Source organism: Phoca vitulina, unplaced genomic scaffold, assembly GCF_004348235.1.
Source record: "Phoca vitulina isolate PV1807 unplaced genomic scaffold, GSC_HSeal_1.0 scaffold11, whole genome shotgun sequence".
NCBI classification, from domain to species: Eukaryota; Metazoa; Chordata; class Mammalia; order Carnivora; family Phocidae; genus Phoca; species Phoca vitulina.
The window spans coordinates 27,102,957-27,117,754 of NW_022589714.1; the positions used below are offsets into that span (position 1 = coordinate 27,102,957).

The following is a 14,798-nucleotide window of genomic DNA, read 5'->3' on the forward strand; positions in this document are numbered from 1 at the left end:
GAGTCCTCGGATGGAGCCCAGTGGTGGGCTCTCTGCTCAGCAGGGAGTCTGCTTCTCCCTCTCCTCCCTGCTAGTGCTCTCTCTAATAAATAAATAAAATCTTAAAAAAAAAGAAAAGAAAAGAAAATGTCCTACGCTGACATGGAGTGAATGAGTGAATGGGAAGGGGGAGTATTTCCCAGGGTGGAAGGGATTTAAAGATGCTGATAGTCCTTGAGAACTTGGAAGGAAATTTGATTGTTGCTTCTTAATTTTCAAAAAGCTAATAAAGATGGCACAAAAAGAAAACCTTTATCTGACAGTGAACATGATGATAGCAAATGAGAGTCAACTGACAAATCAAGAGGCTTTGCCACAGTTATCAATGAGAATGATGTTTCCCATGAAATGGAAAGATTTAAGTGAGGCAGACTTAGCAATGGTAATCAAAACCATAATGTTCTCAGATTGTAATTGCTTTTTATGAAGAGAGACTAATTTGACATTTTTGCCTGGAAAATGAAGCTCAATATTGTTTGCATTGAGAGATCTAAATATATAAAGCCAATCTGGATATTGACATTTTTTTCCCCAGTGTGAAAGAATACCTACATTCTCATGAAAACTGAGTATGATGTATTCATTTTGAAGTAGTATTTGAGGGGAGTTGAGGTTTTTGTGTATCAACAGCACTAGTTACTTCAAACAAATAAAAGTGTTCTATAGTTGCTTCATTTATCACAGATAAAAGAATAATCAATACATTGGTCAACCTTGTTAGTAAATAAAATGCGAACGAAATTAAGTTATTTCATATCTAATGTTAGAAAAAATAATGCTCAACTCTGGAAAGCTTCTAGTGAAAGAGCTACATTTTAATTACTGAAGACAGTACAAATTGATGTAACTCTCATACAAAAAAATTTGGAAATATGTCAGGCCATGAAAATGTATATACCTTTTGACCCAGTAAATCCCACTACTGGAAATTTATACAAAGAAAATCAAAAACAAAAGAAAGAAGGAAAAAAGTCACTGTATATAAATATGTTGCAGGAATAAGCAACAAATTGGAAACAAACTAAATGTCCAATGAGGGGAATGGGGAAGTAAATTATACAACAATACAGAATAGAGGTTTTAAAGTTGACAAATAGACTTTATAGCAGCATTTTTTAAAAAAGGCAAGTTACAACACTGTATTTCTGCAATGATTAAAAATTTAGAGAAATGATGCATTTGGAAAAAGATGAAGTGGACATATAGTTGTTCACAGTGATAACATTAGATGTGAATTCTTTCACACTTTATGTCATGTTTTCATATATATCAAGAAATATATTCATACTATCAGATGCATAAATCTTAAATTCAGAATAATTTGATACAGATGTCCAAAAAAAGTGCTTTATGAAAAAGAACATGTTGGGAAAGGTTCTTATTTTGTGATTCCTTTTGTCTTTTTAAGCACACTACTTAGTTAACAACAGATGAGTGGTAAGTTTGTCAAAAATTTCTAGTCAACCAAATGCCCCATGTGCCCAAGTATCTCTATGCCAGACAAAGCCCAGGAAAGAATAATGATGCTTTTGGCCCAGGCTGAGCAGTTACTCTCTCCTATATACTAAGTATTCATCCACAGAATAGTAAAAAATATATATTATATATATTAGGTGCTAGAGCCTAATCCAAGACAAGAATTCAATCTAAAAACTTCTAGAAAGATAATTAAAATAGTTCTAGATTTAATTGTGTTATTCACAAAACTGATGACACTGGAATATTCTCCTCATGTGAAACAACAATCAGTACCAAATGTTATGCCTGAACAAATGTGTAATCATTTTTATGTCATTATTTGTAAGTGCTCCTATGTTTCAAAACTAATTAAATTTGCCTTCAGCATTTTGTTGCAGAGTTTTGGAACCAGCTCCTTTAGAATGCTCTAACAGCTTGATGGCCTTGTCAGAGTTTTCAATATTTCTAAGCAGAGTCTCTAATCTTCTCTTAATTTTCTTCTGATCTTCAAGAGCACAGCCAATTACTATGGACTGAAACTTCTGGTCAACAGGCCCAGGTGGCACCTCGGATGAACATGCACTGTACAGTGACATCAAGTGACTCTTGGCATTTCCCAAATCATCCAGAAACTTACTGACAACCTCATCAATAATCCTGGTGGCATGCTTTAGGGATTCTTGCTGCTGGGGGTTTCTAATTGTTTCTACTGAAACTTCAACGGTGAGCGTTCGTCCCATCAAACGGTTTGCCGTCAGATTTAATTCTTCTCTTTCACCTAAACGTAGAAAGTTTGAAATATCAATCAATATGAGACATAAACTTACCTATGTTGAGAACACTAAGGCATTCATTTGTGGCTAAAACTATTTTCTGTAAGCACCTTGGCTACGAAATTTTTAAAGGTAAAAGTCAAAACTATAGCACATAAGATTAACTGATGAACTGTATTATAATACAGAGAGAGGTTGCAGAATACCTTTCCCTGAAAGTCTTTATTTTTTATTTTTGAGAGAGAGAGAGAGGGAGGGAGAGTGCACACATGTGCACGCAGGTGGGGGAGGCGAAGGGGGAGAGGGAGAGAGAGAATCTCAAGCAGGCTTCACATTCAGCCTGTGAGCCCCACGTGGGGATTGATCTCACAACCCAGATATCATGACCTGAGCCAAAATCAAGAGTCGGGTGCTTGACCAACTGAGCCACCCAGGCACCCCTCCCTGAAAGTCTTTATGTATGGGATACCAGATGACTTCTCAAGTGGTCATGTTTGAAGATGTTTGGGCAGGTATGCATTTGTAACTGGGATGGAGATCAAGTCTTAACATAGAGTGAATAGTGTGCATAACCAGGGTTTTGTGCTGGGTAGAGCAAGAGATCAGACACAGTGGATCTCTTGATAAGGATGTGCATGTAGGGGAGGAAAAATAATTTTCCCTGTACCTCTCTGAGTTCTTGGTTGAGAAACCCTGTAATAAAAGACAGATTAACAAGAAAAAAAGCAGAAGCTTATGAACATGTATACTTCACATGTACATAGGAGGTTTTCAGGGACACTGAGATGGCCCACCTCCCTGAGATGGATGGTCCAAGCCACCATCTTAAAAACCATGTTCAGCTAAGGACTAAGACTTGGAGGGAGACCTTCCCCTCCTTAGTGAGGTTACCAGGAAAAGCAGGATAAACCAAGGTAAGGTTGTTTTGCAGATTTAGTAGAGGCCTTCTGCATAGATAAGAGTTTCTGTGATTTATAGTCATCCTTCTCTTCCTGGTACACAGAGGGAAGCACCCTTGCAAATGGAAATAGCCTTTATAAATTTAAACTTCCCTTACAAAAGAATGACTTCTACTCTGTTTTCAGAGCTTCTCCTGTGTCTGCAGCTTCTCAAAAATAATCGGCTTGAAATAATTCTTATGCCAAAGAGCCATACTTTGGGGTGGCATATTCTGCATGTGTCTCAGAATACAATGCCCCAGTTTTGGCTGAGCAAACTTAGCCATGATAGTGGAGAAAAAGCTGGCCTCAAAAGCAGGCACTGACTTCATCCTTGCCAGGGAAATTTAAGCAGGCCAGTGGTGTAAGTCTTGGCCAGCACAGGGAGGTAATGGTGGGAAAAGGATCCACATTTCATTATTTATATGAAAAAGTCAGCCAACTCCTCTTTGGCCTGTTCTGTAACTCTCTACCTATTCATCGATCTCTGGCGAGGATGGTGAAGAGACTGGCTGGATCTTGACCCCGCAGTGCGTGTCGAACAGTTTGGGGCCTGGAGTTAGACTGCACACTCCTGGCACCAGCTGCTGGCCCACTGGCTTGTCTCGGGGGCCCCGGAGCAACTGAAGTAGGAAGACAGCTGCCAGTGACAGAAAACCACGAGTGCCCTGTTCCTCCCTAGGCAGTCATGCTTTTCATATAGAAATGATAGCACGTTTTTACGTTAATGGGGTTTTACTGGGCCCATAATTTCTTTCCCCTGCATTTTCTCTCCTTCCTCTCCTTAAATTACACCTCAACCCCTCTCTTTTTGTCTTCTCTGCTTCTACAGCTTCTACAGTCCAGTAACATCTGAGGAACTGAAGTTAGGAGTGTGAACCTGAGGTCAAAGGCATCGCCCCTTACTGCTTGGAGCCACCTCTTCCGGAGCTTGGAGGCCTTTTCTACCATTTCCAGCCACGCCCTTGAGGTAGGGGGCAGGCCAGCAGGGTGACCCCTGGGTAAGAGGCTCCCGTAATAAACTGACAGCTGCAGCTGCAGTCCGCGCTCACGGGAAATGCCAAAGCCAAGTGTACGAATTCCTCAAGTCAAACGAAAATGGACCTAAACCCCATATCTTAAACCCCACAAAGGAGTGAAAAGATGAGCTCCCGTCTGTGGAAACGCTCTCACCGTCGCTGATCTGCCTCATGTCCTGGCTATTTTGGATGCTGTGGATCATTTCCAGGAGGATTTCTTTCTCTTGCTCAACGGCAGTTGCTGCTTCTCTCAAAGCTTCCACCCTATATAAATTGGGGAAACAAAAGTTACCACATGGAAGCTTACTTTTCTTCATCTCTCTCACTTGCTCCAACTCAAGTTTAAAGATCACTAGGAACACTTTTCAAAAATTCTTTATCCCTCTTAGGGGCGCCTGGGTGGCTCAGTTGGTTAAACAACTGCCTTCGACTCGGGTCATGGTCTTGGGGTCCTGGGGTCGAGCCCTGCATCGGGCTCCTTGCTCGGCGGGGAGCCTGCTTCTCCCTCTCCCTCTGCCTGCTACTCCGCCTGTTGGTGCTCTCTCTGTCAAATAAATAAATAAAAAATCTTAAAAAAAAATTCTTTATCCCTCTTTAACATTTAAAAAAAAATCTTCTGTTGTTTTAAATCCACCTACCCCACCCCCATTTTCCTCCCCACTCGTATGGCAATCATTCTATTTTGTATTTGTTCTTAACAAAATCTATATTTGTGTGTTCATCTATTTTCAATTTATATCTCACTGTTTCTTTTTTCACTCAGCATTATTTTGTTAGGAACCATCCAGCTTCCTACGTGAACATCTAATCAGTAGCTTACTGCGTAACGCTCCGTGTATATCCGCCTCCGCCTGATTTTACCTCCGCTCTCCCAGCGGAAATGGCTCACTTTGTCCCCTTACTTCTCATCACCACAAAAAAACAAAACAAAACAAAAACCACGCTTCATTGCATACATGTCCTCTATGGACTTGAATGGGAATCTCCTTAGGATGTATCTCAGGGCAGAACTGGGACACAGGGTATGCGCACCCTCAATTTAACTCAGTATTACCACTGTTTTCCAGAAGGGCCAGACTAGACCATTGTCAGGAAGCAAGCATTCTTACCCCCTCAAAGTCCCCTTAGCTAGACTAAGAATCAAATTGACATGGGACAAATTAACAGGAGAAAATCAAATTTAATAATAGGGTACTTAAGGGGAATCCACACAGACAGGGAAATTCCAGACAGTCAGGCAAAATGAGGTGTGTGTTATTTTGAATGAAGGAGAAGGGGGTAAGGGTCTGGGACTTCAGAGAAAAGGAATACACTTCATAGGGTGATAAGAAGAGCAGATGTTTGTTAATTAGATGTTTGCCCCGCCATACAGATGGGCCACTCAGATAAAATTTATCTCTGCTTATAACCCTTATTCTGGGAAAGACCCCTAATTTAGATTCTTCTGTGTGGTTAAGGGAGGGGCAAAAGTTTCTCATGAGCCTGCAGGCTCTCAAGTGCCTTCAGCTCAAAATAACCGACATGCCAAAGTGGCACATTCTGGAGGGGGCCCTGTCCTGAACCCCTTTGCAATATTCCCAGCAGCAAAGCATAGGAATCCTTGTGTCCCCACAGCCCTACCATTACTCAGCATTTTCCAACTTTCTATTTTTTGCCAGTCTACTAAGTATACAGTGATATGTTCGTACTTAGTTTGCATGTCTTTCATTACTAATAATTTTGGACATCTCTTTGTATTCTTGTTAGCCTGTTCATAGCCTTTGCCTATTTTAGTTTTCCTTTTTTTAATTTTTTAATTTTTTTAAAGATTTAATTTATTTATTTGACAGAGAGAGACACAGCGAGAGCGGGAACACAAGCAGGGGGAGCAGGGGAGGGAGAAGCAGGCTCCCCGCCGAGCAAGAAGCCCGATGTGGGGCTAGATCCCAGGACCCTGGGATCATGACCCGAGCAGAAGGCAGGCGCTTAATGACTGAGCCACCCAGGTGTCCCAGTTTTCCTTTTTTTTAAACAGGGTTATTGTTCTCTTGTTGATATGCATACTCAAGGAATTAATCCCACATTAGTTGCAGACATTATAATCATCTCCTTCCATCCTATCATATATGAATTCTGTCTGGGATATCCTTCACTGAATAGATATCCTTACTTTGAAGTGATCAAATTAATCTTTTCTTGGTTTTATTTTGCCTTATGGTTTATGCTTTTGAAATTTTACTTCAGGTCTTCCCATCCTAGGTCATACGGTATTTTCTTACCTTTCTTCCTATCAACTTTATTGCTTTACCTTTCTCATATTTATGTCTTAGTCCATCTAGAATCCACCTGTATGTGTTTAGGTAAGGATCTTATTTTTCTCCAAATAGTGAACTGTTTTTCCCCAACATTATATGCACCAAAAATCCATCTTTCCTCCAATGATTTATAGCTTGTCTACTCTGAAATCTCTATTCCATCCACTAGTATATTTGACTGTTCTTACACCAACACCTATTTTTAAAAAATAGCAGCAGCCGGTGGCGCCTGGGTGGCTCAGTCGTTAAGCGTCTGCCTTCGGCTCAGGTCATGATCCCGGAGTCCTGGGATCGAGCCCCGCATCGGGCTCCCTGCTCCGCGGGGAGCCTGCTTCTCCCTCTCCCACTCCCCCTGCTTGTGTTCCCTCTCTCGCTGTGTCTCTCTCTGTCAAATAAATAAATAAAATCTTTAAAAAAAAAAAAAAAAATAGCAGCAGCCTTGTAATATACCTTAATATTTGGGAGAACCAGCCCTCTGATCTTCTTTAAAGATAACTTAGCTATTTAGACTTTTAATTCTCCATATTAACTCCTGAGTAAGTTCGTTGGGTTTGTCAAAGAACTGGGGTAAATTTGGCATCTTTAGAATATTGTCATTCTATCCAAGGGCATGATAATGTCTCTCCATATATTCAGATCTTCTATATTCTTTATTATAGAGTTTTGAAGTATTCTTAATGGTAGTCTTTGTGGACTCTTTTGAGTGCTTTGATCCTTTGTGGATATTGTTATTGTGAATAATACATTTTATTTATTATTATTATTTTTAATGTTTTTTTTTAAAGTAATCTCTACACCCGGTGTGGGGCTCAAACTCATGACCCCAAGATCAAAAGTCACATGCTGGGACGCCTGGGTGGCTCAGTCAGTTAAGCGTCTGTCTTTGCTCGGGTCATGATCCCGGAGTCCTGGGATCGAGCCCTACGTAGGGCTCCATGCTCTGTGGGGAGCCAGCTTCTCCCTCTCCCTCTGCTGCTCCCCCTGCTTGTGCTCTCTCTGTGTCAGATAAATAAATAAAATCTTAAAAACAAAACAAAAAAACAAAAGTCATATGCTCTTCAGACTGTCAGCCAGGTGCCCCATGAATAATATATTTTAAATTATAATTTCTCGCTGGTTATTGCTGGTTAGAGAAATGCTGTTTTTGTAAGGTTCATCTTGTAATTGGTAATGGATTTATTTATTAATTTTAATGATTTGTCTTTTGATTCTACCGATTCTTCTAGATTTTTAAAAAGATTTTATTTATTTATTTGTCAGAGAGAGAGAGAGAGAGCACAAGCAGGGGGAGCGGCAGGCAGAGGGAGAAGCAGGCTTCCTGCTGAGCAGGGAGCCTGACGCGGGACTCGATCCCAGGACCCGGGGATCATGACCTGAGCTGAAGGCAGACGCTTAACCGACTGAGCCCCAGGCGTCCCTGATTCTTCTAGATTGACAATCATATCACCTGGACAAAATGAGAGTTTTAATCTCTTCCTTTTTAATCCTATTAGCTTCTATTTTTTTATAGTATTGATTAAAGTCCTCTTACTTTATTAAACTGTGGTGATGAGAGAGAGCATCTTCGTCTTTTCGTGAATTTAAAGGAAACGCCTATGTAGGTTTTTGGTATAAAGCCTGTATTAAACTATAGAAGCACGACTTTGCCTAACTCCCCCAAGTACAAACACACATACATGTACTACACATTCATATGAACACACCCAGTCACTAGAGAGCAAGGCTGTGGAATCGTGAGAGCAAGAGAAAAGAAAATCCTATATATTTAAAGTGCTTTGTTTTCAAGGCACTTCTTGTTATGCATTACTCCATATATAAGTTGCCAGTTTTTGCAAGATGAACAGTGACAGACTTATCCTCAGTATTCAGACGGCCTTAGAAACATGAGATCATGGAAGATCTAATCCTGATTGCTGCCGTAAGTGGGCACAGAAGGAACAACTTCACTAATGTTTGAGCACATGTCCATTCCATTTAAGGCCTCCCCTACCCACCCCAACTGCAACATGTTTCCTCAACAGCCATCCACCTGTTAGAAACCAAAATAGCACTGATAGATCAAAAAGTCACAGGGTCTCTTTGTTCCTCAAGGTACTAAAAATATGTTGAACTTTGTGTTTATAAGAGCCAGTAAAAGCAAAGAGCTGGTAAGAATCTTACATGACAAATGTGGCTGGAAAATACAATAAAAAAACAGTATTATATAAAATGGCAATAATACAACAGCAGGCCCACTTCCAGCACCATCCATTACATGCCTACACATTTTACATTAGCAAACTCTCAGACAGATAAACTAGGGCCCAGTAAATATGAGAGAGATTGAGTTGGCACTAATATGAAATATTTATGCTAAAAACACAAACCACGACTCCAGTGTTTAAATGACACAGATAAATCATGTGATTGGTAAATGAGAAGATGCTGAAAGAAGAGATGAATTTTTCAAGACTCACTGGAATTTGTACTCAAATGTACAATGATAGAGAACTGAATGTTATTCAAAAAAGGAAGGCTTCATTTACACACGTTACAACAGCAAGTTCAGGGAGTTGTTAACAAGAAAATGGTTTAAAAGGAGACACTCTAAAAAAAAAACCTAAGTCGATCATATAAGGAAGATATTTTGCCATTAAATGAGACCAAATACAGAACACATCAGATGGAAATTTTGAGTCTTGTGGTTTTTTGGTTTTTTTGTTTTCCCCCAATGCTAGAAATTGCCAGGGTGTTTTCCCTGTGAAAACCAGATGTCATCTTTTATTGGACTTCTCAAATACGTTTTTATGTATACCTTTTTCATTTCATAGCAAAGATAAAATGCCATTCTTCAGAATGTAAAGATTTCAAGGGTTTGTTTGTTTTTTTGGCACCATTGACATTTGCTGTTCCCTCTAGTTGAACCTAGATCTCTACTTAGTTTAAGTAATATTTGTACTGTTTCTCAGCCACTGAGATCTTTAAATTCATCTCAACATACAAATCTGTCTACAACCTTTCCATTTAGTTCTAGAAAATTGTTAGCCATCGTATCTTCAAATATTCCCTGTCTTCCATTCTTCTGGAACTCTGGTGAGACAAGTGTTGGATCACCTCACCTTATCCTTCATGTTTTTTAACACCTCATTTGACAACACTTCTCTTGGCGGAGAAGGGTGGTTCTGTTTTTACTAACAGATCCTAGAAGAGCTACATTTCCAAAATTGGTTAAGAACTTCTCCTCATACCAAGACTGACCTGAGCTGTACTCCTGGAAAACTCTCTGCATGAAACTGCGATGAAGCTGGCTTTGACAAAAAGAAATTTTAGTCAGAAAATTCTTCTGAGGGCAAAACTGAAGTGTACACATTCTTGGATAGTCTTTGGGTCTCCCACACCTCACAAATCTCTGCAGCCTAGCTATCAAAAGGACACATTGCTGAAAGACTTAGAGGCCCGAGATTTCAGTCACGATGTTCAAACCAGCTCTGCCACTTACTGGCTGTGTATCCTTTGAGTAGTTACTTTTTTTTTTTTTTTTTAAAGATTTTATTTATTTATTTGACAGAGAGAGACACAGCGAGAAAGGGAACACAAGCAGGGGGGAGTGGGAGAGGGAGAAGCAGGCTTCCCGCAGAGCAGGGAGCCCGATGCGGGGCTCGATCCCAGGACCCTGGGATCATGATCTGAGCCGAAGGCAGACGCTTAATGACTGAGCCACCCAGGCGCCCCCCTTGAGCAGTTACTTCTCTTTGCCTCAATTTCCTCACTTATGAAAAAGGGATAATGAGCGGGTGGTTGTGACTGAAGTAAAGCAGGTAAAGAGTTTAACACAATGACTGATAGCACTGACTAAAACAGTTATGAGTTAACACGTGTGGTGTGTCTAAGAATTGGTGCTGGCAAACATTAGCTTCATGGTATTTATGACACACTTACTATTATGAACTCAGGCTTATAAATAACAAGAATTGCTGTTTTCATAAAAAGGAAAGGAACAGGCAAATGCTCCTATCATGAATTTATTTGAAAAAAATAATTTTTCTTTTTTTCTTTTTTTTAAGTAAGCTCCTCACCCAGTGTGGAGCCCAACATGGGGCTTGAACTCATGACCCTGAGATCAACACCTAAGCAGAGATCAAGAGTCAGATGTTTAACCAACTGAGCCACCCAGGCACCCCCCAAAAAATAATTTCTAACACAAGTTTTTAAAATCATAATCCCATTTCGTATTTAATATTCTTGTATCCAAGAAACAAGAGTTGGCGAGGATGAGGAAAAAAAGGAACCCTCATGCTCTGTTGGTGCAAATGCAAACTGGTATAGCTACTGTGGAAAACAGTATGGAGCTTCCTCAAAAAATTAAAAATGGGGGCACGTGGTTGGCTCAGTTGGTGGAGTGTGCAACTCTTGATCTTGGGGTTGTGGGTTTGAGCCCCATGCTGGGTGTAGAGATTACTTAAAAATAAAATCTTTAAGAAAATTAAAAATTGAACTACCCTATGATCCAATAATCACACTACTGGGTAATACCCAAAGAATATGAAAACACAAATTAGAAAGGGTGTATGTACCTTTATGATTATTGCAGAATTATTTACAATAGCCTAGTTATGAAAGTAGCCCAAGTGTCTGTCAATACACAGAGCAGGGAGCCCGACGTGGGACTCGATCCCGGGACTCCAGGATCATGACCTGAGCCGAAGGCAGTCGCTTAACCAACTGAGCCACCCAGGCGCCCAAGAGTACACTTATCTTGATGAGCACTGAACAATGTATAGAATTGTTGAATCACTATATTGTACACCTGAAACTAATATAACACCGTATGTTAACTATATTGGAATTAAAATAAAAAATTGAAAAAAAAAAATACTCTCATGGGGTGCTTAGGTGGCTCAGTTCATTGAGTGCCTCACTCTAGATTTTGGCGCTCAGGTCATGATCTCAGGACCTGGGATCAAGACCCACATCAGGCTCTTGCGCTCAGAGGGGAGTTTGCTTCAGGATTCTCTCTCTCTCCCTCTGCCCCTCCCCCTACTCTTTCTCACTCATAAATAAATAAATCTTTAAAAAAATACTCTTGTATCTAAAGAATGCTACAATGATCACTTATACTCTAGGCAATGTAAGATTTTGAGTAAGTTTTCCTAATCATCACCCAAGTATTAAAATACACTGACCACTGAGACCCTTTAATATAAAAATGGAGCTGGTGTTTAATGGGACTGGTGTTAGGAGCTACTCATCAGTACTGTGGCCTTAGGCAGGCCACTCAATCCCTCTGGACCTCAGTTCCTTCATTTCTAAAAGAGATAACATACATGTGCCCTCCTCTACCTCAAAGGATTTTGTAAGGTTCAAATGACAACGTATATGAGAAATGCTCTTTTAAATTACAGGCTGTTGTTCAATATTAACTATGATGTTACTTGTTTTGTGACTCCTGGGACACTGGCACACCCTAAGAAACTTTAAGCAAACTTTTGGCCAAATGATCCATCTCACTCCCACCCCCAACCCTTCATTCCCTGGCTGCCGAAGAAGTCACTGCAGATGGCTGATAGCAGGGGGAAGGAGCTACAACATGACCAGTTTCGGGAAACTGGTGAACAATCAATCTCCCAGGCCTACCATGTTCCCCTCTGCCATCCTCCACAACCCATATCCCAAACATCTTCCTTACCATCCAGAGCCTTCTAGGAGCCACTCAGTACTTGGCACTCAGTAGGTGTTTGATATTTACTGAATTTGACAACCAACTTTTTTTTTTTTAATATTTTATTTATTTATGTGACAGAGAGAGACACAGCAAGAGAGGGAACACAAGCAGGGGGAATGGGAGAAGGAGAAGCAGGCTTCCCGCGGAGCAGGGAGCCCGATGCGGGGCTCGATCCCAGGACCCTCGGATCATGACCTGAGCCGAAGGCAGACGCCCAACGACTGAGCCACCCAGGCTCCCCTACCTATGTTTCTTTTACGAATAAATCGTCTAGGCATGATGCTAGTTCTTAACAATATGGTGCTCTGTGACACTGCCCATGTGCTTTCAAAGGAACTTTAATGGATCATCATTAGCATTTTTTAAAATTTTTACCATTTTCTAAAACACTTCCTTAGATCAGTATTACTTTTTTTTTTTAAGAAACAAAGCTTACAAAAGTCTAAAATTGCTAGAGAAGTCCTTAAAATCAGTAATTTGCACATTTTAACCAGTCTTTCCTCCTCAGCTCAAGGGCTAATTAAGCAAGTTATGATTTAATCACTCGTATACAGTAATCAATTCACTTCACATTAATCAAACATTAGAATATACAAATACTCAAAACCAGAGGCTTTCTTTTAAAAATGAGTACCTAACATGAGGTGTTAATTCAAGTTTGAGAATGACTCAGCTTGAAGAAGGGAGGGGCAACATCCTCCTATTTCCTTTCAGAAAAAATCTTTTCTGACTAGAGGAGAGAGAGCCCTGAAATGGTTAAGAACACACCCTCAAAGTTCTAAATACCCGGGGAGATATGTGAGTTACTTGGAATACTGCTACATGAAAAGACATATTATTCTCAGAGGGACACTACTGATCTTCAGTCTTGTTGCACTTTCTCTGGGGTGTAAACGCATCAAGCTCAACCATGGGGAAGCATTACTTTTCTCTTGCTCCATTTGTCTCATTCTGAGCAGAACCCCAGAATGTGGTTTTGGCTCAGGTTTCTCTGTCTGTTGTCATCCATGAAATCATTGTGGATGGAGAATTTCTCATTTTCTGACTCTTTTCTCAGGGTAATAATAATAATGAATGCCTCAACTGCTGAGATATACTGTGGTTATTAATGCACTTTCTTGACAAATAAACACCTCTTCTTGTTTTGGTATATAAATTGAGGGAGATAAAGACATACATGCACTGCTTCTTAAAATTTTTGGCTTACATGTTTCTTTGCTCACCCAGAACCTGGTGAAAACTGTGGGGGAGAAAAACTGTGTAGTTTCCAGGAGCTGGGGGGCCTTAATAAGATTTTCATTTAACTACACCTGCACACAATTTACACAGTAACTTTGGAGATATAAACGTTTACAGAAGTACATAAAAGTTTTCATACGCCGTTAAGAGAAACAAGGATTTCCAAAATTTACTATACATTATTTAGAAATTGCATACAAGCACAACACTGTATATTACTTAATAAAATCTTATTCAGTAAAGAGGGGGGAAAAAACCCTATCTTATGCTTTCAGGCCAATGACTGGCACTTTCAAGAAGGTATCTTCTATGGAAGGAGGTACACAATAAATACTGAGAAACTAACGGAATGGCTAAATACAGCATGCCGGGGCTTAGGGGGAAAATGAAAGCTGCAGGGTCTTACTCCACCAAGTACCCAGCCACTGTTCACCCCGCAGTCCCTCACCTGTCCTATTCCTCCCTAATCCTTGCTATCAGACACATTCCTGGATTTTTTCTTTTTTGCTCTGCTGTGTTTTGGAGGAAAGAAACTTACCACTCAACATCGGGGACCACTAAATTGCTGCCGCTCTTAAAAAATGCATAACAGGAAAAGAGTAAGTTAAAAACATTTGGGAAGACCACATACTGGCACTCAGAAAATTCTAGAAGTTCTGCAGACCCGGAGTGTCACAGTCTCTAACCTCAAATAACGTCACCATAACTTTTACCTTCTCTGATTTTTCTCCGTTCCCAAACGCTCAGGTCTGGTAATGAGAATGGGGCCACCAATAATGCGCTCACAGGTTTTTGCTTAAATCGAATGGGTTTTCTCTCGGAGAGGAAAATCCACCAAGCGCCGGACAAAACTGCACCATCTCCATGGAGAACAAATCTCAGGCAAGCAACTTCTCCGGCTGCAGCCCGCCCCGGGGCTGTGCCGGGCCGGCCCGCCGCGCACGGCCTCCGCCCGCGACCCGCTCACCTGAGCTCCAGCTGGTCCAGGCTCTCCAGCAGGCGGCTGGAGCGGTCGGCCATGGAGGAGGAGCGGCAGAAGCGCCCCTCGTTGGCTTTTGCGTTGATCTTCGCCTGAGCCATCCGAGCCTCCGAGGCGGGGCGGCCAAGAGGTCACCGGCCTCTCCGGCGGCGGCGAGTGGAGAGTCCGGCGGCCGCAGGCGTCGCCGTCACCGCGCGGGGCGCCCGCCTCCCTCTGACGCCCGCGGGGGGCGGCCCGGGAGGACGCGCCGACATCGCCGCCGCCGCCGCCGCCGCCGCGTGGCCAGACAAGGGCAGGCGCGCCGCCTGCCGGGCTCGGGGCTGCGGTGCCTGGCAGGGAGCGGCTGCGGCTGACGGAG

General features: G+C 41.5%; 1 protein-coding gene across 1 annotated transcript; it reads right to left on the reverse strand.

The window, feature by feature from the left end:
- Positions 1–252: 252 nt before the first annotated feature.
- Positions 253–14,681, reverse strand: BAG2 (BAG cochaperone 2). The gene is made up of 3 exons (XM_032409580.1): positions 14,429–14,681; positions 4,382–4,491; positions 253–2,275 (listed from the first exon to the last, which is right to left on the reverse strand). Exons 1-3 carry the CDS (start codon positions 14,539–14,541, stop codon positions 1,863–1,865), a joined length of 636 nt encoding a protein of 211 aa, XP_032265471.1. The 5' UTR covers positions 14,542–14,681; the 3' UTR covers positions 253–1,862.
- Between the last annotated feature and the right edge of the window lie 117 nt (positions 14,682–14,798).

Coding starts and splice junctions, on each gene's coding strand:
- BAG2 (XM_032409580.1), bottom strand. CDS start 14,541: ATGGCTCAGGCGAAGATCAACGCAAAAGCCAACGAGGGGCGCTTCTGC. Junction 4,492..14,428: donor CTGGACCAGCTGGAGCTCAG/GTGAGCGGGTCG, acceptor CAATTTATATAG/GGTGGAAGCTTTGAGAGAAG. Junction 2,276..4,381: donor CATGAGGCAGATCAGCGACG/GTGAGAGCGTTT, acceptor TTCTACGTTTAG/GTGAAAGAGAAGAATTAAAT.